At 43.2% G+C, this 19199-nt stretch overlaps 3 protein-coding genes across 3 annotated transcripts in view; 1 reads left to right on the top strand and 2 right to left on the bottom strand.

Annotated features, from left to right (window-relative positions):
- The window catches only part of srcin1b (SRC kinase signaling inhibitor 1b), a 57769-nt gene extending 54467 nt beyond the window's left edge, over window positions 1-3302 (bottom strand). Inside the window, exons 1-2 of the mRNA XM_029528349.1 lie at window positions 3294-3302; window positions 2184-2234 (exon numbers count right to left, since the gene is read on the bottom strand). Coding sequence (XP_029384209.1) covers window positions 2184-2234; window positions 3294-3302 — 60 coding nt within the window. The remainder of the gene's footprint in view (window positions 1-2183; window positions 2235-3293) is intronic.
- grb7 (growth factor receptor bound protein 7) lies at window positions 2659-12446 on the bottom strand. The gene is made up of 15 exons (XM_029527668.1): window positions 12345-12446; window positions 9929-10088; window positions 8880-9006; window positions 6916-7072; window positions 6708-6829; window positions 6044-6118; window positions 5581-5718; window positions 5396-5506; window positions 5219-5317; window positions 4991-5074; window positions 4755-4871; window positions 4424-4481; window positions 4258-4345; window positions 4013-4106; window positions 2659-3935 (listed from the first exon to the last, which is right to left on the bottom strand). Exons 2-15 carry the CDS (start codon window positions 10081-10083, stop codon window positions 3789-3791), a joined length of 1572 nt encoding a protein of 523 aa, XP_029383528.1. The 5' UTR covers window positions 10084-10088; window positions 12345-12446; the 3' UTR covers window positions 2659-3788.
- A 1842-nt stretch (window positions 12447-14288) lies between these two features.
- LOC115060418 (tyrosinase-like) lies at window positions 14289-18317 on the top strand. The gene is made up of 5 exons (XM_029528350.1): window positions 14289-15081; window positions 15155-15365; window positions 15539-15680; window positions 15959-16209; window positions 18184-18317. Exons 1-5 carry the CDS (start codon window positions 14302-14304, stop codon window positions 18315-18317), a joined length of 1518 nt encoding a protein of 505 aa, XP_029384210.1. The 5' UTR covers window positions 14289-14301.
- The last annotated feature ends 882 nt before the right edge of the window (window positions 18318-19199 follow it).

The raw sequence follows: 19199 nt of genomic DNA on the forward strand, positions 1-19199 counted from the left end.
CCGTCTAGTTGTTTGTCACCGGCTCCGTCTGAATTGAGCTGCTCTATTTTTAATTTGCTTTGGAACAATCAGGCAGACGGACGCCTGATCTTTTGGCTGAAAGTGAATTATGAGGACAGAAAGTGGGTCAGGTATAAACACTGTGCCTCTAAACTGAGAGCACTTATTTCTAAATGACGACAGCATTTTAAGAAATCAGTCCATCAAGGGGACGGAAAAAAAAGGAGTCAGTTCATATTTTTAAGGATTGCCCAATTTTTTTTTTATGGACTGACGAAACTCACAATGTGTGTCAAACCTGAACAACCCAAAGTACAATCCAAGCAGATAGTACCTCCCTCCGCTGGGTCAGAATGAAACCACGAGGCTGTCGAACTGAGAATGAAACCAGGACAAGGACACATTTCAGAATAAACAAAAAGCTGCTGTTCTCGTCATATTTGGACAGGACTTCCAGCAGTGGTGCATCTTCGCTGTCAGAAGTTCCTGACATCCCCAACTACAAGTTATAAGTCAGAGGTTTGACAGCGTCTCCAGTCCGCTGCCCAAAGGTCACATGGCCTGCCAGCCCTAACCAGCGGCGCTTGTTGGTGGCCCTGTATCATAAAAACGCCAGCGTGCAGCGAGTAAACACTGCCCGCCTCCCTACGCTGACAGAAACACATCATTTTCTCTGAGTCATCACTTCTTTTCACTGTCAGGCCGAGAATAGACCAAAGCCACCGTTTGTACCATCGAAGAAGAAGGCCGCCTCTCTGAATCAAAGGCCAACTATCAGCTCGCTTTTAACATCTTATTGGTTAAAAATGAAATAAAACTACATTCATCACACATTCAGACTACAATCAGACGTCTGATGGAACCAGCAAATATCCACAAAAACCTGGAAACTAAATATTTTAGAGCTTTTGGGGATCAATAATAAACCATCACATGTGAAAAGATGAATGAAGCTAACTATTTAACCTCTACAGACAATTGTAACTTTTTATATTTTGTATGTTCAAAGACTGAGTGATGAAAATGAAAAAAAAAAACAAACGCTGCAACAACACGAAACAAATGAACCGACCAACAACGAAACAAGTGATCACAATAAAACCACAAACACAGCATCGCTTTAAACGAGACGAAGAACGGCAGCAAAAAAGAGAAAGAGCGGGATTTACCGTCAATACACTTCCGCTTCCGGTGCTTCAAAATTCTTCCTCACTTCCGTCTTGTCTTATTTTGTAAAGTGCGTCATTTCCGACAACACGCCGCCATGTTTCCTCCAGACGGCGCCACCTGTGGAGGAGCGTTGGACTTTTGTTTTTTAGTTCAATCACGTTTACATCTATTTTATTATTTAATGATAAAAACGTTTCATTCTTGGACAGCAAACACTGTTGTTTTAAGAACGAGTTAAATGAAAACTAAGTGGGATGTGGGGGCATTTTTCCATAGACTTCAACACAGTCTGACTTGTTTACAACCAGTCGATTGTTGATCCACTTTTGTACGTCTTGGCGCTGTAAAGATTATCTTTGTTGATTCGAAGGGGGTGGACAAAATAATGACAACACAAACAGCATCACAGGTGGAATTAATAGATAGCATCATGTTGTTGATAGCTTGATGTGTCCATGTTTAAAGCTCCCTTCCCTACAAACCCATCAACTCTTTTTCATTTCATTCTTGGTCTTTCTGCATTTTGTTTCCGCCTGATTTGTTTTCATTAGTTTCTCTTTGAGCGACGAGACAAAAGGCACGAGGAAAAATCTACAGACATAATAGAAATATCACAGAGCATAATAGAAATATTATCGGGGACGTGACCTTGGTATCTTCAATTACTCCGCACACTGCTGAAGAGCTGCAAGAATATAATCATAAAATGAACTGTAATCTACAAAACGACAATTTAATTTTAAAATATTTGACTCCTTCACAGGCTGCTGTTAAAAACCTGAACTTCACTCCCTGAGAGAAAAATCCTGGGAGATAAAATACATATATATAAAAATTCATTCTCTCCATTTAAAAGAACACTTGAATTTTTATGACTTTGTAGAAAAGAGAGCGGTTCGTTCTCTCCGGCTGCCTGAAGAATTAAATCAGTTGGTCTCTAAATGTGCCCCCCCCCCAGGCGTCAGAGCGTCTCTGACCCCAGGCTGACCTGTCTCTCTCACCCCTCAATTTACCTGCCCATCTAGGCCAATGCAGGGGTAATCCGTTGCCGTGGCAACCGCATCCTGCAGTGAAAAAGAGGAAGGGTTGCCGGAGCGCACACAGTGCACAGCTCAGTCATCCAGCTGAGGATCTGGGACGTGAGCTGGACTCCACATAAACCCAGAACTACTCCAGGCAGAGCAGAACCCGACCTCCGTCGTACTGGACCGGAGTGTCCCTGACATTTATCTGATGACTGATGAGGGTAAATAAAAAAGATTAAATACTAAATCTTGCTGAATTATTTCTACTGAGATGCAGGTCAGATTTGGCAGATCATCGAATTGTGTTTTTATACTGTACTGAAGTTACTTTACAAATACAAGTGTTTTAACATTGTTTAATTATTCTGATTAATGTTAATTCATCAGGGACAGGCAGGTCAATCTGTTGCAGAACAGAATGTCGTATTGCAATAATACATTGCATTGGATTTTTTTCTTCAGTCATCGATCTGAACACATTTGTTTTCACCACAATGAACAACAAAGATTTGTCTTTAAATTTTAGAAAATGTGTTTGATATGAAATGATTTATTCAACAAATAAAACAGATCTGAAACAAGAGCACACATTTATAAACCGTAAAACTAACAAATCCAAGTTAATTAAAAGATGTGTTTGTTTGGGAAGAGTAAACTGGCCATTTTGATGGAAGGAATAAAGACAGTATTTGTACAGATTCATTGGATCTTCATCATAAAACACAAACAATAAGTGCAAAATGTTTACGGTAATAACACATATTTACACACCCACCAACGACAAATGAGTCAGAAACACTTACCAGGAAGTAAACGGATTATAATTGAAATCAAATTTTAATTTCCAATCCAATTAAAATCTAATATGAACTAAAACTTAAGAACACTTGAGTGGATTGTTTGTGTTAGTTTCTAATTTGCTGCGAATGTTTTTTTCCAGGAAACTTGATAATCAGTTCTGCAGGAAAATATTCCAGAGAACAAACCTGTGAAGTAAAGTTTTGCTAAAGAGTCTAACGCTGCGGTCCATTTACTGCCGGAGCTTTCACCAGAATCTATGGGGCTTCCTCAGGAAACACACAACACAATGTAGCTTACCTTCAGCATCGTTGTGCAAATACAGCACAGAAAAGTGGCGTGTCGGGCTTTAACTTTGTTCTACGTAAAATATGACATTATTTTGAAGGCACACTAAGAAGTTAATATACAAAACATCCCACAGTCAGAGGAGTGAGGATTCAAATGCTACATGACTGCACCCTGGGTCCTTTTCATCATCGATATGTCACCATTCTTACATTACACAGCTGGAAAAAAACAACATGAATGTTCTTTTGCATGGGAGCGCCCCCTGATGGCCCCCCACCCACCCACAGTGTTAAACCTCCAATCCGGATCCGGATCAAATACCAGACACTCTGCAGAGTGAATCTGCGGGGACCAAGAGCTGCTTAATTCAAAGTAACCACTGGCAGGTGAGAGCAGGAAAGACGATGCTGAACCTCCTGTCGTTATCACCCAGACACACCTTTGATCCGACAGCAGTGTAATGGATCCGGGCTCAGAACGAGGAGCAGAGGTCACCTAAAGACTTTACAGAGCCACGCAGACACACGGGTGCTTCAGGCAGACCGGGAGAATGCCCCTGTTGATCTGGTGGAACTCCACCAGCTGCAGGAGGTCGATGAAGAGAGTCAGGCCGTCGTCCATGGTGAAGTACTTCCTGCCTCCGTCCTCGCACTGCAAAGAGGAAGAGGAGAAACACAGTTAGGCCTCAGCGTGTTTGCTCCTGCAGCACTGAGCCGGAGGGGACTCACAGGGATCACCAGGTAGTGTTTGGTCTTCAGCTGGTAACACAGTGACAGGACGAAGCACTGAGCGTGCTGCTGGCTGTCCCGGATCAGAAACATCCTGCAGCAGCACAAACAAAGCAAACGCAGACATTCAAACTTTATTCATCCAATGAAAATGTCCCTCCTCCTCCTCAGTAAACGTCTGTGGTCTCAACAACAAGCGGGAGAAACACATCGGTCCATCAGCTGGACTCCCGTCCTGCACTCACCCGTCCACCAGTCCCTGCTTCTCTATCAGCCTCTGAGCTTCTTTCCTCGACACGCCGCCGTGAAACCATGGCTGGGTTTTGTGAATGGCTAAAAACAAAAGAGCAAGAGGAGGATGAGCAAAGCAGGAAGCTCAGAGTGGAAGGTTTATGTCTCAGCTGGACTTACAGGAAGGTCTGGCTCCGGAGTTCAGGTTGGGCAGACTGCAGCGCAGGGCTTCCCTCCTCTGAAACACAAACATTTTTAGAAGCTTTTCACGTCACTGCGTCTTCCAACCTCCTTCAAGAAGAACATCACAGATTTGACAGACTAAAATCTATCAGCTCTCCTTTCAGGTTTGTTGATCACAGATTGATGTGTCGGATAATTGTGAAACTGATGAGCTGGATAATGATTCCAAGCGTATCCCTTGCAGTTTCTCTGCGGGCCGTCTCATTAATACTGAACTTGCTTTTGTTGGTTAGCTGGTGAATTAAACCTCTTTGTCCTCCATCCTCACCCTCCAAGCTCGGCCCTCCTCCCTCTCAGCGTTCTGGGCCTCCATTGGGCTCTGAATCACTCGTCCTCCGGCCTTCCCTGAGAAGTCCATGGCCACCAGACTGGCCTCCGACTTGGACTGCGCACGCGCGCACACACACACACACACACACACACACACACCAGGTATAAACAGCGTTAATTTGAGAGGATGGTGTGGAGATTATTTCCCAGAATCCTCCACTGTGACAAGCTCACCTTTCCATCTGTAAGATTGGTTCCTTCCAGGCTGTGTGGGGCCGACTTGGACAATTGGTAGTTACACTGAAGCTGCTTCCCGTGCTGACAACAACACAAAACACACAAAACGTCAGCCATTTGTAGGTTTTGCTGTCCGGACACGAGCATCAGAAGATCCTGTCTTTGCCAAATTTAGATCATCGGATAAACTGGCCACTCGGATCAGCAGAGAAAAAGATGTGGAACCTTAAACAGTCTGAAAGCCGACGTCCAACAAGTTCGTGTCTGCTCATTCTCAGCACACAGGATCTTCAGGTCCTGAACACGGACCGGGTTTTTGGAGGGCTGTGAAAAAGGCGCATTTATTTATCCTCATTAATATTCTTGATTGATTGAAGTTATTCTCCTTGTTAGTGTTGTTACCTTGATGCAGAAGGTGAAGTCTGCCGGTGCTCCGTACAGTTTACGGCTGTTCACCACAGTGTAGACGTTCAAATCCTCCAGCTCGGCCACATACTGTAGGTGTCGAGGTTCCTGCAGCCCAAACACAGAAATATAAATAAAGCTGAAGGTTCTTCCTGGTTCTGGTTCAGAGTTGATTCCCTGACCTTTGACGAGCCCTTGGTGGAGCAGTAGAGTCCGGAGCGCCGCAGGAAGAAGTAGACCTTCTTCCAGGTCTTCCGATTGGGCTCCTTCACGTGCAGGAAACCCTGGATTTCCGGGCAGGTCCCTGACCTCAGCAGGTTCTGTGAAGGTCACAGGGATCAATATTTGGATTTGTTTTTACAAAGTTCATCTGTTAGTTCAACTGATTATTGTGAACATTTCCAGAAAATGGGTGTTTTGACCTCGAGGTTGTATTTTGTAATGTAATTCGTGTGAGTCAACCTGTTTTATCCGGACTGGCTGCGCTCCATAAACAGATCGCTGTAGGAGAACCGTTTGCTCTGAACTCACTGTGTGTTTGTGTAAACATGAAACTGGTTTGAAAACCATCTTGAATGACTTAAAGAGCTGATTTTCTCTTGATTTTAATCTTTGTGCTGAATGAGCTGATTTCACCTGGTTTACCTGAATGAGCTGTGATGACGTCATCCCTTTGCCAACATCAGCGCTGTCGGAGATCATTGTTTCAGGGAAGAAGAGCTGCAGGAGGAAGGAGAGAGTTCGTCATTAAAGACGATTCGTATATACTGACAACACAAATAAAACACAAGAAATTACGATAGTTTGTGTATAATGGACTGGGAGAGTGTGTTATCACAAAGTTGCTTTACACCTTTCAGTATCAGTCTTATAAGAGCAGATAGGAGTCCTGTTTGCTGCTTTTCTCTGGTTTATATATATATATTCATAAACTGAATACAATCGGCTTTTTAACTGTTAAATCGTTGCTTCAATCTCTGGCAAGTTTGCTTTTCCTATTTTTTTGACATTTAATGATAATCATCAGATTGACAGCCGATCAGATTCCGGGCTGAGCCTCGTGGAGGCAGTGTGGGCCAGCGGCAGCACGGTGGGCTGGTATATCATCATCGAAACCAGTTTTCAAAGTGAGCTGGCATCTCTGAGGCCGAGCTGTGGTGTAATCAAATATCTGAGGCATTAAGTCAGCGTGTCATCTGGGATCAGGAACCAACATGACGTCAGACTACTGCACCAACATGTTTCGTAAAGAGTGTGAAAAAGGCTGCTCTGTTATTCAGCCGGGCTGAGGAGCTTTAAGGCTGCGTACCACCGGCTTCCTGAAGAACTCGTACTTGGCATAGTTTTTGCGGAAAACAAGCCTGGTGTCGCCCTTCAGAGACCAGGTGGCCTGAACATCCAGCACGACCTCGTGGTCCTCCAGACACCTCTCTAAAGGAGGCAGAGGAACGAGACTTGAAGTCAGCCATTTCACAGTTTCACTTTCAGCTCTTTGGCAGCCAGTTTTCAGTCCTCACCCAGGCCGATGGTGGGGTGGACCTCCAGGAGGGCCCAGTTCTCCTGGTCGCTGCAGTGAGCCGTCTGCACCAACATGTGACACACGTCTCTGGCTGTAGCTCGGACACACACCCAGACCGACCGGCTTTGGTTGTCCTCCCCGAACACCTTCACCAGCTGGACAGAAAGTCAAGTCAAATATGGAGCGTTAACGTTCTCACTGCAGGAAAATTCATCTCATCACGTGTGTTAGTCAGGTGCACAGCTTGACTGATGAAATAGAAAGTGTTTTACATTTTACTGGTGGTTTTTGCTCCAACATGCAGGATAATATTTCAAAGAAAGAAAAAAGAAAAACAGTTAAATTTGACAAACTGTGAATAAAGAGTTCTTTTTTTTTAGACTTTAATTATGATGATGAAAAAGTATTTAGGTGAATTATTCTGTCATAGGACAAAGAAAAGCACCAAATCCAGACGTTCCATTATAAATAGTTTCAGATTATTGGACTAATTGTTCCATTTTCATCCTCACTGTTTATTCTTGGAGGTGGACTTCTGGGCTTATTGGATTATCAACATAATTTCTCCATATGTCTGATTCCAGCAGCACATGTGATGGCGGCGGGGTGAACCGAGTGCAGGTTATTCGAGGGTCATGACGTACCGCCATCTGACACGCCGTCTGGATCCAGCAGCACGTTTTCCAGCCAAAAGGAAACAAACCTGTCTAACCAGAAATCTGCGGCTGTCAATCAGCAAGCCCCGACTGGTCTGGTGAGACCCGGCGTCAGTCGGGACAAATAATGTCTACGTATAAACCAGGAGGCTCGTGGGGGAGGGACATTCCTTCACAGTTCAATATCCGGCCAGTCTGCTTTGACTCCTGAGTGGTTCTATGAGAGCCGTGGAGGCGGAGGAAAATTTGTTTTTCTCAGTCAGAGCTAATTCAGTTTCTGTTTCACAGGAGATGTTTGATTTCATCCACTAAATTTCATTTAATATTGTAACCCAATCTAAAAGTGATTTTATGGCTCTCCGTTCCTGCTGGCCTTCTAAGAACCCCCAATTCAGACCCTGATGGGAGCGTCATTTAAAAAATGAAGACTGTAAACTAGACACTGAGATCATAAACTCATCAGGACATTTACTGAGGAGTCCCATAGACTTCAATACCATCTGACTTCTTTTTAGATAAGTTTAAGGCTCTTCAGACCCAGAGGGGGTCCTCATCTGAAACGGGTGACCAAATTGTGTTTCTGTTCAGCACCATGAGGACACAATACAAACACTCACTAACGCCATCCTAACAAACGGCGATGACGACAACTTATCTTCCAGTACTGGACCTGAAACAGCGACAGGCCGGACATGTTTACTCTGACTGTGTTTGGGATTCAAAATAAGGCAGCGTAGGCATGGCAACACAACTCACCGGTCACACACAATCACAACCAGCCTTCAACTGCTGCATTGGAAAACAGGTTGAGACACATTTAGAGGCTCTGCTTGCTGATGCCACCTGTCAGGCGTTGAATACCTGGGCAGGTGTGATGGGATTAACACTGCAGAGCTCTCATTTGTGCAAAGAAACACTTCTTAAAAGGATAAATCTGATGTTTTATACGTGTCGTTTTCACACATTGGCAAATCCCGCAAGGACACAAATGTGTTTCCCACATTTGGGATTCTTTTGTCTGCGGCTCTCACAATCGACTGCTGATCTCTGCAGCTTTTAGTAAATATGACTTCAACCGGAGGAAACAGTGCATTTATTGGAAATTCATCTTTATGGCAGTTTAACGTTTATTCGGCTGAAAAAAACAGGACTGGGGAGTTGGATCACTGCATCATTGGCTTTAGGTACTAAAATATAAAATATGTAGAATGAGAAAACACAGAATATCAAGGCTGAAAAATAAAGTGACTTTTCAGAATAATATTAAAACCAAAGTCAAACTGCAGCAAATATTTATCACACTCACGTGTTTGTCACTTGACGGTGGTGGAAGTGAACTGATGAGCACCGGCGACTTGGAGGGGCTGCACAGCTCTGGAAAGGGGTTTGGTATCGGCGGGATGGAGGAGGAGAGAGAGTCCACACTTTTCACCCTGAGGGGGGGCGGTGAAACCACAGAGGTGAGGTGAGAACCAGATACAACCGTCCTTTTTTATTCAGTTAATGTGGAACTTTGTGCCTCTGTTCTCATCTTTGATAAAAACTACAATGTCCAACTCTTTCAGGAAAGAACCAAGCCTTAAAAAATGAAAAATTACACTTGATTGCTGTTGTTTTTTTTTTATACATTAAGGCGACTTTGGTGCTACCTATTGCTGATTTACACTCTCAGGACACATAAAGTAACACTGCGATTCATTTAGAGTTGCGTTAAGTTCACCTGATGACTCTGGGTTCAGTAATTTCCTTCTTTTTCCTACATTTTTGGTCTCCACTGATAATGTTAAAACAGGCACCTCTTTTAACATGACGTATAATCACTTGATCTGTCCTTCCTTTAAAAATAATCTTCTTCATTCAGCAGAAACACAAAGGAAATAAACGACAGACTGACACACTTCTGAGTCAGACTTTTGTAATTTTGTAATGAAAAAGAGCATTACTGAATAACATCAGCCAGTTCCTTCAAGCTAATCACAAACCTTTTCAACTCAATACTGGGAAGAAAATCACAACTCTTTCTTTTTTTGGTAACTAAACCTAAAGCAGAAAATCTACCAAAGCATCAGGAAGAACTCTTTGTTTATGGTAAATGATATATCAAACATTAAATAATGAACTTCAGCCTCAGGTCTGTGGAGGAAAAAGAAGTAAAAACAGCAAAGCCACAACTCTGCCCAGAGGCTGAACAAACTCTTTAAGTAGCTGAGATTATTTCTGTCTCTAAATGACTGACAGCCTGAGGGCGAGTCACAGACTTGAGTCATTCCCCAGAACTCGGACTGACTCACACGTGTTTGTGCTGCGTATTGTGCAACCTAACTTCCCTCCACAGGTGATGGCGTCCGTGCTCACCTGTTTGAGGTGATGAGGATGGGCTGGGAGCGACGAGCGGACGAAGCCAGAGTCAGACTGGAGCCGCTCAGCAGCGTCTGAGCTCCGTCCTCGGACGCCTCCTTCCTGTCCGAGCCGTCGAACACTTCGGTCCAGGGACCTGCCACCTCCATCATGATACCTGGGGGGGGGGCAGAGAGAGAGTGTCTGCTTACAGGGGTCTTGAAAAACACCAAGCCCTCACTTAAAGGATCATTTATGTGATTATTTCACCAGCTGATGACAACAAACACATATGAATAAAATAACTTCAGTTCCTATTATTCAGCTAAAAAAAAGAGTAAAAAAAGATCTGTTTTGTCGCAGTTTTTGGGCTGGTGATCGACGCTTGTGTTGTTGGATTGATGCAGGTGTTTTCTGAATTTGTTTGTGTTTTGTCTATTTGCATGATTTGCCTGATGTTGCAGGGAGTTGGACTCTAACCCTGATTTGTGCAAAATAAAAAGGTAGTTTTAAGTTATTGAGGTTTTTGCTTCTATGTGAAAAATGCAGCTGAACTGACTCCTAATTTCAGGTTTTATTTCATTTTTGTGATTTCAGCCTATTCCTTCAACATCTGGAGGACATCGATGATCTGCTGTGACACAATTGCCCTTAATTTTAAAAGAATTAACTGCCTGCAATTTCACATCGCCTCCATCCAAACTTCAAAACTCTGTGTGAATCTCTTCATCCAACCTGCAGCCGTTTCCTCAGACGAGACAGGATGAGAATAATAATAAAACTCATCGTTCATCATTTCATCTCTAAGTCTATAGTGTCCAAATAGCGAAAAAAGATGGCAGCTTGACGCCTTTAAATGTTGTGTTAAAACCCAAATAAATAATATAACTAATAAAATCAGTTGTTGTTCTACAGGAAAAGAGGTGTAAAGCAAAGCAGGACCAAGATCCGGTCCGACCAGTGGTGCCACGGGATCGGGTGCATCTGAATGTCCTCAGACGAATGTGACATGAGCCCAGACGAGAAGGCCGTACGCCACCTTAAGGGGGAGGAAACCAGGAAAAGAGCAAGAGGCCGTGAGAGGGGCCACTCCCGATAACACACACAACCATCTAGGCAGTGCTGGCGTCCACATCAAGCACGGCTTGGATCTGGGATAAAACCTGGACCCTCCAGATGAGATTAAATTAGAGAACCCTATGGCCCAAATGCTAGTCATATGACTGTTCAAAGGGTTAGGGTTAGTGTAAAGTGACATTGTGATTGTAACAATCAGGAACAAGACAAGAACAAAACTATTACTGATCGACACAGAACAGAACCATTACTCTGAAGCCTGATGAGACCAAAAATGTCGTAGACGGGGGTTAGTCAGACAGGGGGGTGAATGTAAGGCGTTTAGGAAACACCGTTGGACCAACCAGGTCAGAGATGAAGGAGAATGCTGCAGGGGGAGGTAGCCTGTCTTTGGATTGGCTGGCCATTTTGGCCAAAGCAGCCATGAGTGCTGCCATGGTTCTGATTCCCTGAGCAGCAACGGACAAACGAACAGACGTGACGATCAAACGGTGTCATCCCAGGTGTGCTGGGGGACCCAACGATGTTCCCGATGCCTGATTATCTGACTGACATTGATTGGACGAAGACCCATGGACACTGAATAGCATGGCGGAGGGGGGCTGGACATGGGACACCTGCTGACAAACATACTGGACTGAACTGCTCCACAGTATACCAACAAACTTGTTATTATGTTATCACTGTAGTACAATCACTAATCAAGTACTATTAAGAGCTCAAATTACAAATGTATGCTTCCTCACCTACGTCACTGCGAGGCATTAACACTTCACATACATTCTGTAGTCTGTCTTTGGTTGTGGTAACAGCATTTATCATGTTGTATTTACTTAAAATACTGAACAACAGATCCTGTTAGGACTCAGTCCTGACAGCATCTGAGTTAGACAACACAATACACACAGAAGGGAGAACAATCATGAAGTCCAGAAAAAATAACATTTGCCACAGCATTCATCCATCAACACTGAAGTCTGCAGTTCTTCATCCTCTGACTGCAGTAATTCTCAGTTTAATGAGCCAAAATATAAAGATGTCAAATGAGGAAAGGAAGGAAGTTTATGAAGCTGACAAAGATTTTTATGCCATTTAAAGTTATAACAATGAATCATTGTATTTCTAAATAATAATAATAATAATAATAATACACTTTGTCGTTTTCCCGCGATCAGTGTGAAGGGAAAACATTGCACCAGTCCACCTTAATGAGAGTTCAGGCAGTTAAGGTGGACGGGGCCACATTCACGAACAGGTGTGGCGGAGAAAATTGAGAACATTTGAGAAAAGAAATTAAAAAACGCTCTGCGGTCACTTCCACAGTGAACCGGAGGTCCTTTCGGACCGCTGAACGTACCTGTGAGCAGTCTGGGCAGTCGGAAGGTTTCAGCTGTCAGCCATCGTCCTCATGCTCGGTTAAAACCCAAACAAGAGCCGTGCCGACCGGAGTGGGAGGAGCCTGCCCGCCAGGTGTGCACCGCGGCCCCGCCCCCTCCTCATTTTCCTCACTGCTTCAAATATGGCCACGCCTTCCTGCTCTGCGTCACTGCGTGGTTTCTGGGAGGATAATCACACATTAATATGGTATTTTTACTCCCAAACAGAAATATTAAAAGTTTAATCCAATAAATTCATTAAATTGTATTAGATTTGCTTACTACATTTATATAGATATAGAATAAATATTATTAATAAATATTATTTTTATTCAAACACATGTATTCTTTTGTATCTAAAGGTGTCAGATAAACACACTGGAGTAAGAAGCACAATGTTTTCAATGTGATGATCAGAAAAATAAAGTAAAATAGTTACAAGAAATATATTAATCATTCATTGCTGCTATTAAAATGGTTTTCTTGTGAAATCATTTTTATATAATCACATCAATCGAATTTGTCTGTTTTGCTGAAGATCAAATGGTACACAACAGTTTTCCTGTTTTAAAATGCCTATATTAACTTGGTAGTTATTTTTTTTAATTTTGATCAGTTCTACCAAATGACTGATGACAGTTTGTCTCCATCTGGTGTTTGAATCTGATGATTTTGAGTTTTGTTTCTCTTCAGCTGGCTCTGACCAGAAGGAGTTTATGTCCTGGGTTAAATATTTACAGCTTGTTTGCCATGTATGAAAAGACACAAAAAACGCAGAAATTCAAGATAAAAAACTTTTATTAGGCAATTGTTGAATGGAACTAATTAGTTTTCTTTCTGAAGGGGATTTGGAGGTGATGGCACAGCAGGGAAAACATGAAAACTTTGATGAACTAATGCACACCATGTTTGGAGGTCAAATGGCCGTGCAAATTCGCCCCAAAAACACCGTACCAACAGTGAAGAGCAGAGCTGGGAGGATCATGGTGGGGCTTTTCACGAGTAACCTGCATTTAATTGAAGGAAAAGTGTACAGAGAAATTACTGATTCAAGAATCTGCTGCCATCTACCAGGATGGTGAAGATGAAACGAGGGCAACAGCGATCTCAGACAGAAGGCATCTTGAAGCTGTCATTACCAATGAAGGCTTTGTATGAAGTCCATCCATCCATCCATCTTCTAACGCTTTTTTGTTTCTGGGTCGTGTGGTGCTGGAGCCAATCCCAGCCAATGTTCCAGGCAAGGGGCGGGGTCACCCTGGACAGGTTGCCAGTCCATTACAGGGCCAACACACAAAGACACACAGAGACAAACACTCTGTATGAAGTATTAAATACACTTTCAGTAAGCGCGTTCATTACTCTTCATTGTGTCATTTTATTATACATGATTTAATATCTGAACTTATGCTTGTGTGGATTACTTGGGTTGTTACAGACATCTGGTGAAACTTTCATGTTGATAGCACCCTCAGAAATACATTTACCGGGAAAAATGGTGTTCAATACGTATTTTACCCGCTGTATTATAAAAGTACAGTGGGAATAACTCACTGACTCAAAGTCGACTGGAAGTAAGTATGGTGGGAATCTGGTTGGACTTCACATGGACTCAGGAGCTCTCTTGGTGGGCCTGAGGCTGCGTGGGTGGACTGACCTAAATACATACATGGATATACATATACAAACACACATTATTAGGTTATAAATAAACACTATGCCATGAAAAATGGTCAGCATTTCATAATTCCCCCAGCCATGTCTGAGTCTTTTGTTGACAAAAGTCAAAGAAAATATTTGTTCCAAAAATCAAATATTAACGGGGTAAAGTTAAATGAACTAAATAAACTCCAAAGTACAAGAGTCTAATACTGTTTGTCCTTTATAAGGACGCTGCAGTAAGACGACCTTCAGTTATCTGCAGCCATTCCCTCCACCATGCTGTCGTCAGTCCACTGGCTGTGGCTGGTCCTTTGGTTACATCTGACCAGTCTTGAAGACGTTGAGGCTCAGTTTCCAATTCCCTGCACGAGACAGGAAGCTCTGGACTCGAGGACGTGTTGTCCCCTCTGGAATGGTTCTCCCTGTGGAGAGACGGCAGGTCGGGGCTACTGTGCACAGCATTTTTTAGAGGGTCGTGACTTACCGTTTGACTACAGAGTGGACTGGCCTAACTCCTTCTACGACAAAGTGTGTGCGTGCTACGGAAACTTTGATGGATTTGACTGTGGGGTGTGCAGTCCAGGCTGGCAAGGACCCGACTGTCTGGAGCCGCACAGAGTGGACCGCAAAGAGATAACTGATATGACTGAAGATGAGAGGGAGCTCTTCATTTCAAACCTGGACCACGCAAAACACACCATCAGCAACCGTTACAAGATCCTGACCAGCAATGACACAACCAAAGCAGGCAACTTTAAATTTCACGAGGCAACTGTGTATGACCTTTATGTGTGGCTGCACTACTACGCAGCCAAGAAGTACGCCGATACTGATGATGATGCTGCACATCGAGGCCCCGCTTTCCCTTTCTGGCACCGAATCTTCCTGCTCTTTATCGAGAGGGAGATCAGATTGCTCACTGGGAACCATAACTTCTTCATCCCATACTGGGACTGGACCAGAACTGACCACTGCAACATCTGCACCAATGACTACTTTGGGGCAGTTGATCCAGACGGTCACATAGACCAGGGTTCCCGTTTCTCAAAGTGGAAGGTGAGATCTCCTTCCTGTTCTTTTCTGAATGCCTCTTTCCTTCTCTTGCTCAAACTGCTCTTTTCCTACACAGACTGCCTGTGTTCTCGATGAAGGTCTCCTTATGATCTGCAGCCACCCTGATGACCCTTCACCTGCACCCATTAGCCGCAAACCAGGAAAGGACCGAAGCGCAGACACACTGCCAACCTCTGGTGATGTTCGACGCACAGTGTGCGAGGACAATTATGACACACCTCCTTTTAACAAAATGTCTAAGCACAGCTTCAGGAGCAGCCTGGAAGGTAAACACCAGTTCTATTTTTATTGAAGACCAAAAGACTTTCTGTTGAAGTGTCTGCTCCAGAACTTCAACAGTTTGTCAACAGTTGGCCTGAATGAACAAAACCAACAAAGGACTAAGATCTGCAATAAAAATGTGAACTTTGTGTTTATTTGGGTTCATTTGTCCTCTAAGGTTTTGATATTCCTCGTGATTCCCGAAACCTGCAGTCTGCTATGCACAACCTGGTTCACGATTACTTCAATGGCACCATGTCCCACCTCCCTACTGCAGCCAACGACCCGTTATTCATGGTTCATCACAGCTTTGTGGACAAGTAAGTGATCTCTTTTTAATTAGGGTTATTATATAACTTCTAATAAAGGATAAACTCCTGACATGTCCATTTGTACACTGAAAGGGTTAATATCTCATTGAATAGAGCAGACAAAGATCAGAGCGCTGAGCTGAGGCTCATCAGGGAATATAATTAGATCACCTGTGAAGAGACAACCGGTCTGAATCAACCAGCTAAATCCTAAAGTTTGGAAAACAAAGACGTTGGGTTAACAACACAATGACAGATATTTCCTCTGCTGTGGAACTCAACATCAGGCTTCTTGAGGTGTGGCTGGAGAGGCACAGATATGCGAGGTACCCCGAGAGTGACGAAATCCATAAAGCCCAGAGGAAGGAGTCCTACATGGCCCCGTTCTTCCCTCTGCGCACCAACGGATACTACTGGAACAGGAACATCTTAAGCCTCGGCTACAAGTACATAGAACACAGCATCCCTCACCCTGGAGCTGTTCACATTGGAAAATTTCACGATGGAAGTCTTTACTGTCTCTGGAGAGAGGCTGAAGGTACAGACCATTTAAAACTATTAAGAGCTCATCACAGTTGTAATTTGTCCAACCTTGACTGACGTGGTGGACATTGGACCTGTCTTCTTCACTGTCAGCATGTGGCTTGTGTTGTATTGCTGTGCGTCATTGTTGCAGTCGCTGTTAAAGTCACTGTGGAGAATAACAGTGTCTCATCTCTAATCTCCGTTTAGCCGGAAAATGACCAACGTACGACGCTCCGGCAGAGCAGGAGCTGCAGAACCTTTAAGAGGTGAGACGACACGTTTTATGGACTTGATTCTGATGAGAGCTCAACCCTCAGACCAAACCAGGCTGACAGCAAACCAATCAGTGCAATCTGTTGATCACAGTCAGGTTAGTTAGCTTATGGCTCATACAGTTGCTCAGTTATAGTCATTTTTGGTGAGGGGTGCCTGTTGCCAAGTGACAGGTCCTCTGTATCCATGGAAACCATCAATCAGACTCCAGCGCTCCGGATTTATGTAGTGGACATACCGTTCTATTTGGACTCAACCAACCCAGAAAGACACCTGTACAAAGCAATGTCTCATTAATACCATCACATGAGCCGAAACTTCGCCCCTCCTCTGTGATGTCATTATCCCATTCTACGCCCTGATGAGAGTCGTTGCTGAAATATACACAGCATTTACAATAACAGTTATTAATGCCAAGTTTTAAAAAATACCAATAACAATAATGGATAGCTGGGGATTACTATTGGCAATTTAAACAATGAAGATTTCTGAAGTTCTGTCACCAAAACTTATGTGCCACAGAATCTTATGAAAAAGCAGACTTCTCTTCAAACCATCTAAATAAATAAATAAATAAATAAGAAAGGGCAAACAAACAAGGCTCATTATCAAATCAGTTTCACCTTCATAAATGAGGGCTGAACCAGAAACACTTCGTTTTCGCTTCATTATTCAATTCTGTGATTCACCTTCCTTCACTTTTTTGCTTGTCTGTTTTTGTTTCACATGAGAATGACAACAAAAGGAGTGCGTCATTGTTGCTTGGCAACAGATCATAGAAGCCGATCGGTGGCGTCATATTGATGACTGAAAGCGTAAAATGCTGTCACACAATAATGACGTATCTTATCTTCCCGCGTTTTAATGAAGGTGTGCGGAAGTCCCCAAGAGTCGCAGAGAAATATGACAAAGCTAACTTCCTGTCAGGAAAAAGCTCTGCGGTCACGTCGACAGCAAAATGGAGATCCTGTCGGCGGCCTTCGGCTCACTACACCTCTTTATTTTATCTTTATTTTGGCCAGGGGTGTCTCTTTTTGTAGTGGTACACTGCTGTACCTGTACTCCTCCATCCTGGACTGACGCATCCGGAGCTACACCTCATGAAAATACACACACACACACATATTGATCTCACTAATGTTGGTCAGGTTAGCTGGTTCTAACCAACCACCTGCTACAGCTAACCATGCTAACTTCTCGGACACCTTCTTCCGGTCAGCCGCCTCACCTGGCTCGTTCTGGGTCACCTTCTTCCGGTCAGCCGCCTCACCTGGCCATTCTTCTGTCGTCTGTTTCCGTGTTTAACTTTCTGACTTTAACGGCAGACTGATCAAACTGGCAGAGAAACGAATAGTTTCGCGGGCTTTGCGCCGAACAAGCGTGTTGCTGTTACTTAGCAACAGGCCTCAGGCGACGGAAGCCTCAGACGGCCAAAAGTGATTAACACAGAAAGGGCGAAAAAGTTAAAGTGCAATACAAAATGCTGTTGTTGCATGTCATTATGCAATTTGAAGAAGGAATATGGAAATCACTGATCTCTTCTAGTGTGAATACGGCGTATAACAGCGTATCACGAAGACTACACCACCCGGCATGCACCTGTTCGGACCGCTGAAAGTACCTGTGAGCAGTCTGGGCGGTCGGAAGGTTTCAGCTGTCAGCCATCGTCCTCATGCTCAGTTTGTGTTTATTTTTGTGTTAAAACCAAAACAAGGAGCCGTGCCAGACGACCAGGTGCCGACCGGAGTGGGAGGAGTCTGTCTGTCAGGTGTGCACCGTGGCCCCGCCCCCTTCTCATTGCCTCACTGCTTCAAATATGGCCACGCCTTCCTGCTCTGGGTCACTTAGATTTTTGGGAGGATAATCACACATTAATATGGTCTTCATTTTTACTCCAAAACAGAAATATAAAAAGTTTAATTCAATAAATTCATTAACTACTTAAATAAATTGTATTACTTAATTTATTTGACCTGATTTGTCAGTAATAGAGTAGACTGACTTATTGTGTGGGTGTTTATCAGAATAAATTTGAATGATTTGACAGGTTGAAGCTCTGACCATTTGTCAGACACTGGTGCAGAAATGGATGTAATCTGAAAGTGATTTTATCTTATTTTGTTTCAATTCACAACATTAGACATTTACAAAACATATGAAGTGACTACAACATATGCATTAAATGTATACATAATTTTTCATGCAAATAAAAAATAAAAGTTAAAATCATAACTAAGCCATGTCTTTTAATTGAAAATGTGAATTAAAACAAAGTACCTATAGCTGAATTGGCCTTTTATTGTCAATCTGTGTCTTCATTTACACTTTACATTTTATTCTTTTGTAAAGAACTTTGCGTTGCCCCTGTACTACGCAACTACATCATTCACTATCGCCAGCATGGTGCTGACTGAGGGACAGGAGGAATGATCCATTAAATCAAACTCTAACAAAAAGTCGACTGGAAGTAAGTATGGTGGGAATCTGGTTGGACTTCACATGGACTCAGGAGCTCTCTTGGTGGGCCTGAGGCTGCGTGGGTGGACTGACCTAAATACATACATGGATATACATATACAAACACACATTATTAGGTTATAAATAAACACTATGCCATGAAAAATGGTCAGCATTTCATAATTCCCCCAGCCATGTCTGAGTCTTTTGTTGACAAAAGTCAAAGAAAATATTTGTTCCAAAAATCAAATATTAACGGGGTAAAGTTAAATG

The sequence above is a fragment of the Echeneis naucrates genome, chromosome 19 (assembly GCF_900963305.1).
Source record: "Echeneis naucrates chromosome 19, fEcheNa1.1, whole genome shotgun sequence".
Classification (NCBI taxonomy): Eukaryota; Metazoa; Chordata; class Actinopteri; order Carangiformes; family Echeneidae; genus Echeneis; species Echeneis naucrates.

What these genes read in the sequence shown, in the direction of transcription:
- grb7 (XM_029527668.1), bottom strand. Translation starts at nt 10,083, where the DNA reads ATGATGGAGGTGGCAGGTCCCTGGACCGAAGTGTTCGACGGCTCGGAC. An exon ending in ATCCTCATCACCTCAAACAG is followed by an intron (nt 9,007 to 9,928) that starts GTGAGCACGGAC and finishes GCCCCCCCTCAG; the next exon opens with GGTGAAAAGTGTGGACTCTC. An exon ending in CCACCCCACCATCGGCCTGG is followed by an intron (nt 6,830 to 6,915) that starts GTGAGGACTGAA and finishes TGCCTCCTTTAG; the next exon opens with AGAGGTGTCTGGAGGACCAC.
- LOC115060418 (XM_029528350.1), top strand. Translation starts at nt 14,302, where the DNA reads ATGCTGTCGTCAGTCCACTGGCTGTGGCTGGTCCTTTGGTTACATCTG. An exon ending in CCCGTTTCTCAAAGTGGAAG is followed by an intron (nt 15,082 to 15,154) that starts GTGAGATCTCCT and finishes TTTCCTACACAG; the next exon opens with ACTGCCTGTGTTCTCGATGA. An exon ending in CTTCAGGAGCAGCCTGGAAG is followed by an intron (nt 15,366 to 15,538) that starts GTAAACACCAGT and finishes TTGTCCTCTAAG; the next exon opens with GTTTTGATATTCCTCGTGAT.